At 41.3% G+C, this 8851-nt stretch overlaps 1 protein-coding gene across 1 annotated transcript in view; it reads left to right on the top strand.

The window, feature by feature from the left end:
- Positions 1-698: 698 nt before the first annotated feature.
- LOC107566568 (matrix-remodeling-associated protein 5-like) overlaps positions 699-8851 on the top strand; it is a 40344-nt gene continuing 32191 nt past the window's right edge. Inside the window, exons 1-4 of the mRNA XM_016252046.1 lie at positions 699-906; positions 1085-1858; positions 1929-2432; positions 2761-3024. Of these exons, the coding sequence (XP_016107532.1) occupies positions 699-906; positions 1085-1858; positions 1929-2432; positions 2761-3024 (1750 nt within the window). The remainder of the gene's footprint in view (positions 907-1084; positions 1859-1928; positions 2433-2760; positions 3025-8851) is intronic.

Below are 8851 nucleotides of genomic sequence, written 5' to 3'. Positions count from 1 at the left end.
GCTTTCAGCTGCTGCCACCGGATAGCCCTTTGTTTTTCAGGGGTGAAAAGAGGAGCCGAGTGTGTAAGTTTCCTCAGCCGGTACATAGCCTCTCCACTGCCAAGATCTCGTACACGCCTCCTCGTGGCACACATGGTAACTGGTCCCTTGCGGTTCCAGGCTAAGTTGTACGGGATCTCGGAGCAGCAGTGGGCCCCAGAGACGTGGCATGCAGGCCCATCGATGAGTGGAAATGCCCTGATGCCCGTCAACCACTGTCCCAGCTATGGGTAAATAGCCCCAGCTATGGGTAAATAGTAAAGACCTCAACGACGGCACAGGTGGAAGATGGTGGTGTGTGAACCATTACAACGGCTGGGAAGGCGGAAGAAGGCAACCCCACAGCCACGTGGGTTAACTCGGGAGGGTACCGTGGCTAGGGGCGCAAACCCTGAAGACAAACCTGCACCTGGGGGCAGGCATAGGCGGAGTCCAACTGACCAGACTACCGGCAGCCCCCTGCAACTTCCTGCCAGTCGAAGGTCGTCATGGGTTCTCTCATGCCACTGGTGGTCTGTCTGGTAGGAGTGAAGATGGTGGGAGTGAGGTCTGCGCACCCACACTCCTACCCTAATCTATACCTATGCGCAAGCTTCTTGCTCCCCTCCCCTCCTCTCCTCTCCCTTAAAAAAAATTTAAAAGTCCTGTGGCGATGTGGAATGGTGGTGGGCATGTGGCTGGGAGTGTCTAACCAAACCATGCACACAGGCGGCAATGGAGTGATGGTCGTTAGGACTGCGGGATGGAGCAGCGCGTCTTTTCGGCAGCTTCCACTGCGACTGAGCAGCCCCACACTGCTCATCCCTGTGATGGGGAAGGACCTGGAAAAGGTGGTCAAAAAATTGTCTTCTCCCCACACTCCAGACGGTAAGCCGCAACCGTCGGAGCATCCCCCCTTGCGGTCGAAAAATTAAAGGGAAAAATAAGCTAAGCATTGCTTCGTGGAACGTTCGCACATTGCTGGACCTGGCCGAAACTCCTGACAGGCCCCACCGCAGGACAGCGTTGGTGGCCCTGGCGCTCGCAAGATATAATATTGACATAGCAGCTCTCAGCGAGACCAGATTACATGGGGAGGACTCCTTGAAAGAGGCTGGTGCTGGGTACACCTTCTTCTGGAAGGGGGTCCCTGAAGGCACTCATCGTAACCATGGAGTTGGCTTTGCTGTGAAGTCTAAACTGCTGCAACACATTCCGGAATCCCCTATTGGCATCAATGAAAGACTGATGACATGGCGCATTCCTCTGACAAAGAAACGCTTCGCCACTCTCATCAGTGCATACGCTCCAACTCTTGATGCCGAGCACAACATCAAAGAGGATTTCTATAGAGCTCTTGATGCCATCCTACAGAAAACCCCGGCTACGGACAGGCTCATACTCATGGGAGATTTCAATGCTAGAGTGGGTACGGAGCACCTGGTATGGAGTAAAGTCATCGGCCAGCATGGTGTGGGGAAAATTAACCATAATGGGCTCAGACACCTCTCTCTCTGTGCAGAGCACCAGCTGGTCATTACTAACACCATTTTCCAGATGAAGAACAGGCTTAAGACCACCTGGCAGCACCCACGCTCAAAACATTGGCACCTCCTTGACTACGTGATTGTCCGTCAAAAGGATAGACAGGATGTCCTTACCACCCGTGTTATGAGAGGAGCTGAGTGCTGGACTGACCACCTCATGGTCAGATCCAGTCTACTCATGAGCATTCAACCCCGTAGCCCAAGGACAGCCTCTTCCAAGAAACTCAGCTGTACAGCGCTGAACAACCACACCACCAAAGACAACCTCCGACGGCTCCTTGCTGAAAACCTCAGCAAGATCCCAGAAGAATCCGTAGACTGGCCAGCTTTACGCTGGCCTTGTATCTCTCCTCTCCATCGCAGGGAAAGTCCTGGCCAAGATCATGCTCAGCAGATTGGTCGAGCACATCTCGGAAGCTGTGCTTCCAGAAACTCAGTGTGGCTTCCGGAAGTCAAGATCCACGACAGATATGGTTTTTGTCTTGAGGCAGCTGCTGGAGAAGAGTCGAGAACAGCACAAAGACCTTTACGTAGCCTTCATCGACCTCAGCAAAGCTTTTGACACCATCAACCGTGAGCTGCTCTGGAGAAATCTCTCCAGCATCCTACAGCAGCTGCATGATGGGATGCAAGCCAGAGTACTCACGGGAGAACTCATGTCTGAGTCTTTCGAGGTAAACGTTGGGGTGAAGCAAGGCTGTGTCTTGGCTCCGGTGCTCTTTAACATCCTCCTCTCTGCCATCACCTGCCTCTTCCATCGTGTCATGGGGCATGAAGACGGTGTCCAGGTGGAATATCGACTTGATGGTAGCCTCTTTAACATCCGTCGACTCCAGGCCCGCACAAAGATAAAGTCCCGCCAAATCTGTGAGCTTCAATATGCTGATGACTGTGCCATTTTGGACCCACAGCCCGGACTCTATGCAGCACGCCCTAAATACAATATCTAGTCTGTACTAATCTTTTGGCCTACAGGTTAACGCTCAAAAAACCGAGGTCATGTCCTATCTCTCCTAGCAGTGGCCCAAAAACATCTGCGTTGGCTAGGGCATACCATACGCATGCCTGAACACCGTCTGCCTCGCCAAGTCCTCTAGTCAACTAATGGGCAAAAACAGCGTTTTAAGGACTACACCAGGGACCTCCTAAAGCGAGCAAACATTCCCCTCACGCAGCTCTCTCTGGCACTCGACAGGTCAGCCTGGCAGGTCACCTGTGCCACTGCAGTCTCTCAAATACATCAAACCAACCAAGACTGACGATTCGAGAGATGCACCAAGAGTCACCAGAGGGCGGCTGGTACCCCCCTGGTATCTGGTTTCCCTTGTTCCATCTGTGGAAGAGTGTGCGGCTCAAGGATCGGACTCGACGCCCATGAGAGGTGGCAACATCGCTGACCCCCCCCCCACTCCCATCTCTGGAGCAAGCATCATCATCGAACACGATGGACAGCTAAGAAGTGTGTGTGTGAGTGTGTGTGTGTGTGTGTGTGTGTGTGTGTGTGTGTGTGTAAATTACCTTGATACTAGTAGTGAGTTTTAGTGCAAGTAAATAATGACAGAATTTCTACAGAAAACATCAAACACTGGTGGCCAGTAAAGGAGTCTGTGTCTGTCTGTCCCCCCGTGGGCCAGTAATGACATGTTGTTTCCTGAAAGTGAGCAGATAAGGTGTGCTCTCTGCTGGATTTATGAGGTGAGACGCGTCTCTGTGTGTCTGCATGCAGTCTCTGATCTGCTGCGCTGTGCATCTTTATGAGATCTGGCAACGCTGAGGTCAAGGCTGTTTAACCCTGTGAGGAGCTGCTGTTTCCATAGCGATGGAGTATGATGCTGAGTGTAGTGGAATGTTACAAGTGTTTGTAGGGCCTCCCTTGGGCCCCGCAGCGGGATGTGATGAGCGGTCAGATCACTGCCATCCTGCTTCAGAGTTCTTCTCCTTTCTTGTCTTTGTTAGCATGTCCTCAGATTTTCCCAGATTTTTTTTTTTTTGGTCATTTGGTCATTTCGTGTGAAATCAACCAAATATGGGTCATTTCGTGTCAAAGGTCCCGACTAAAAATTAGGCCTATTTAAATCTTTTTCTGGTGAATGAAATACATAAATGATGAAGAAAGCCAAAAATATTAAATGCCATTGAATGTTTACTGAGTAATCCATATTTTTGTATGATGGTCAAAATGAAAATTTTCAGCTGAGATTCAGAGCCAAATTACAGGGGGTTAAAAATGACTTTAGCGAGATGGCATCATCATGATGTTATTTTTACACAGAGATTGGTAGCTCTATTAGTAAAATCTGTTGACTTTAGCTATCTTTGTTACATTGTATGCCAATGGTGACAGTTCAAAAATGGGGAAAAAAACACTTTTTGTGTGCTTTTCCCCAAAATGTGCAAGAAGTATTAAATATATAATTGAAATATCCTTTTAGAGTCTGGTTCTTAACAAACTATTCTGTTGATATCTTCATTTTAAAGGCCCAATATTATTCAGACACAAACATATGGGGATCTCAATGCGGCTGCATGAGTAAATTGTAAAATAAAAAAAACTTTTTGTGTTTTTCTTCAAAGTTTGCATGACTGTAACTTAAGAAGGATTAAAGTTGTCCTTAATCTACTTTTATATTTTTGTTCTTAACAAACTTTTCTTTTAGTATCTTTATTTTTAAGGCCCAATGTGGTTCAAAACCAGAGATATGGGGATCTCAATGCGACTCCATAAGCAAAAGTGTTTTTTTTTTCTCTGGTCAAAAAAACAAATGTTTCATTTTGCATACAGCTGATACCTTTTTCCTTTTAAAGAGGAATATCTAAAGAACAAATGATGTTGAAACTAGAAATGTATCTTGTTTCCTCAATCATACCAATTATAGCATAGAACATACCTTTCTGAATGCCAGAAATGATATTTTAACAAAGTTGTAATGCGTGTAACTCAAGAATTATTAAAATTATCTAAATATCTTATTAGATTATGGCTCTTAACAAACTTTTCTTTTGGCGTATTCATTTTTAAAGCCCTATATGGTTTAATCCCACTGATATGAGGATCTCAAAATGGCTCCAAGTGCAAACTGAATTTTACCGATTTTCAATGGTTGAAAATCAAATGTGGGTCACTTTGCATAAATCTGATACTATATCGTAAAACATTGACTGGATATTGCCCCTTAGACTTTTCAAAAGAGTATAATTTGTTAACATTAATAATATTTTCAGACTATATAGTAAAGGTGAACAAAGTGATGTCAAGTTGAGTCAAATACATTTCAGGAACTATTCTGTACATAAATAATGCGTAAAAAACAATGTTTCAAGTAACAAAAATGTCCCTATATATATATATATATATATATATATACTATATAAAATAGTTACTGAAATCCCTCAAACCGTCACGACGTAAATGTATTCTTGAGAAAATATAAATGATATATATATAAAGCTCAAACAAACCAAAGTTAGGCACAATTTGTAACCGCTGAAAGCACTTAAAACACTCTGGTCCTGCCAAACGCCTCTGCAATTGCAGGTTGTTACTTCTACAATGAAGAAGCATTGAGAGCAGCTTCTGGCAGCATTTGTTCTTCGTTAGCAGGTCACTTTCACGGCGTTGACTTGCACCCCGGAGAGATTCCTTCCTGGAAAGTTGGTTTTGCACAAGTGACTCTGCCGTTAACCCTCACCCTTCCTGCGTTAGACGTGAAATCCAGAGCAATTTGAAACCAGCACGTTTTAAATTAGACATCTTGATGGTTTATGGTGGTTGTAAATGGCTTAGCTTCAGTAAGAGGCTGTGGTTTGGTGCTGTAGTAATATGTGGTTATACGGTATGCAGATTGTGAGGTAATGAGTGTGTTTTCACATTCAGCTTCTGTTTCCTCTTCTGCAGCGACGGCAGATCAAGCAAGCTTTCGTTTGACAGCAGGACGAGTCGTTGACTGCTGCGTGTTTTATTCTCATTGGTAGGTCACTTTGAATTGAAGGATCTGCTAAATGAATAAATGTGAATATTGTGGCCCAGACCTCCAGAATCCAGAGCATAGCGGAGAAACAGTTGTATTTCAGATGATGTTACTCATGATCAAGTGCATACGGTGGACTTCTGCAGCCTCGTTTATGAAGACATGTGTATCATGATGTTCATTTGTGAATGCTCGATAATTACAGAATGATCCTGTGAAAGATTTATGAAATGTCCATATGCACAAAAAAAGTTTCTAAATGCATCTGCTTTATGCATCACATTCTGTTATTTATATGGCTTTTTTTAACACAATTAACACTAAGCAGTTGCTCTTTTATGCATAAAATATTAATACATATTGTGATTGTCTATTTATACGTTTTATAATTTTATTTTTATTTTATTAAATTTTTTTATTTTATTTTCAGAAAATAATTTGTAATTAATAAATTAATTTCAGTGAAATAAGACAAACCAGTTGCTCATTTGTACATATAATAATGTTAATACATATTTATAATATTTATAAGTTTTTTTAAATATTTATTTTATATTTTTATTTTGTTTTCAGAAAATCATGTAATGAATTAATTTCAGTGAAATATTTACCTCAAAACCGTTGCTTATTTGTGTGCATTACACTTTTAATGCATATAGTGATTGTTTATTTTTATTACATCTTATACACAATGTTGGATTATTTTAATTACTGGAATATATGAGCGCACAATGTTCGTACACATGCTCCTCAGGCGTATACATAACATATACACGCCAGTTTCTGCATTTATACATCCTGATTTGTTCCTCACTATTGATGTATGATGAAATCCATGGAATTTCATATTAAATCTAATCAAATATGCATTTTTTAAATGGGGCCCCTGGTTCAATAAGCTATGTTTTTGCATGTTTATATTAACATATAAATTTTCTTTTTTATCCCGATTTCAGCGGGTCTTAAAAAAGTCTTAAATTGTACAAGAAAGCCTTAATTATGATTTCAAGAGGTCTTAAATTTGGGGACGAAAAGACCAGAATTGCGATATGGCTGAATGTGACGATTAAACTTCAAAAGGCTAATGTTATGATTTCATGAAATAAACACTAGCGCTGCAGGTTCAAAGTCCGGTGCTGCCTGCTTTGTGTACAGCGTTACTGGGGAAACAGTTATATTTCTACCAAACACTCCACCTGCTGGTAGAGAATAAATAACATTTTCAATAAAACTGTTGTTTTGTTCAGAGTTCAGACCAATGCGAAAATCGATGCATGTTTTTACCCTGCAAACATGCTTTAAATGTGAACTGGTGGATCGATAAGAAGACAATGCATTATAAAAATCTAATAGGTGTGTGCGATATGCATGGTCTGCGATAATATCGTAATTGTTGTTTTAACAATGTGCGATTTGATATTATCTAGTATATTGCGAAAAGCAAACACAAAACACCTACAGAGTGCACGCATACATTAGGTGATGAAGTCTAGCAGGTTAGACTAGTGCGCGTGCGCATTTATAGTGCGTTCTTTCACTGCATGAATCAGTCTATTAAAATGCATTTAGAAATATATAATTCCAAAATATGGGGCAGAAAATGTATATATTTATATAATTTCATATAGTTAATATCACACGAAGAGTGCCGTTTTTTTCTGCAAAAGTCAGCATGATTACAGATGTGATAATGATTTTATACAACAGTTCAATAAACAAGAAGATAATATTAAGAGACTTACATTTTAGACAATATATTGCCTGTTTTTGCTCTATTTCTCCAACAAAAAATAATTTCAAACACAGTCACAGCACTGTTTTGCGTCACTGAGCAATATGACGCTGTTTTGTTCCTGAATGAATCAAGCGTTTAAATGATTCGGTTCAATTGCAATGACTCGCTTATTAACAGCGACTTGCTGCCACCTACTGGCAGTTTTAATTTCACATTTAAGGTACCTTTTTATTTTTAAAATAATTTCAAACATCAGTTTTTAATGTTTTATGTTTTAAATATCAAAACATTATTTATGCATTTGTAACTGCAGGTTAAAAGCATTCATGTCCCTCAGAACTGCATTAAAGAGTGTGTAAATGCATCTAAATCCCACTTCTAATGCAGCTTCTGTGTTTCCTCTGCATTGCAAAGATACATTTTTTTTATACTGATTTCATTTGCTTGGTAACAGCCCAAATGCAAGAATTTGACTCGAAAGACGGTGCACATTTTTAGAAAAAATGGCTTAAAGATAAAAATGCCCATAAAACTGGTTGGAAATAATTAATTTCTATTACTGCTTTGAACTGACCACACAGAGTATGAAGCATATCAAAGAATAGAGAGCGTGTGTGTGTGTGTGTGTGTGTGAAAGAGCAGCTGTGTTGCCTCAGATATCTGTACAGAAGGACATTGGGTCTGCAGTGACACATATTGTAGTCCAGCAGATTGTTGAGGTGTTTGCTGCTCCACAAAAGACATTCAGCATCTGCACTGAGTCTCCAGGTTTCGCTGAAACCTTCTTGTACTTCTCTAGAACTTGACGGAAGTACAGCGAGGCAGCGCGGTTTGTATTATGTTTGAAAGCAGCTGCTCAATGAACACATGTCATGCTCTTTCTATTTCTTCTCAGTCTCTTTAGAACAGTTAGCCGTTCGGTTGTGAATGACTCTTTGTATAAGAGTCTGTGGGAGAATGTCATCAGCCCAACCTTTGTAAAGCACATTATTGATTTGCTTGAATTGTCCTGCCTTAAAAGACTGAATATAAAATGAACAAATAGTGTAGTAGTGCTGACTGAATCTCTGCTGGGAGATTTACTTATTTACCTTTTTTTTTATTGAGTTAATTAATTATTGAAATGATAAAGTATTATTAATATTAATAATAAAGTAAAATGAGTAATTAAAAAAAAAAAACTAAAATGAGAAAAAATAGAAAGATGAAAATTAAAGATGGGGTAAGCGATTTTTCAAAAATGCTTTAGAAAACTGATTCGGGCCGACTAGCAAAACAAACTTGTAGCCAATCAGCAGTAAGGGGCGTGTCTACTCATGATGTGGAGGAGAGAGCGTTCAGTGCACGGGACGGACATTAGCCGAGCTGAGCGACAGAAAGATAGAGATGGCGGATAAAAAACAAAAGAGCAAAACGTCTGCAGAACAAAAGAAGGATTAAGGCAAGAAGTAGGACCCGTGTAAATATCGGATCAGCTTTCCAGCGCTGGAGAGAACTCAAGGAGCAGAAGGCCTGCGATCGGATGCCGAGGTTGCTTTGTTTCTTCTCGATAGGTGAGTAACACCGTGCCTGCGTTAGGGGTT

The sequence above is a fragment of the Sinocyclocheilus grahami genome, unplaced genomic scaffold (genome assembly GCF_001515645.1).
Source record: "Sinocyclocheilus grahami isolate Dianchi unplaced genomic scaffold, SAMN03320097.WGS_v1.1 scaffold1085.1, whole genome shotgun sequence".
In the NCBI taxonomy this organism is placed as follows: Eukaryota; Metazoa; Chordata; class Actinopteri; order Cypriniformes; family Cyprinidae; genus Sinocyclocheilus; species Sinocyclocheilus grahami.
This window is presented reverse-complemented; position numbering and strand designations above follow the sequence as displayed.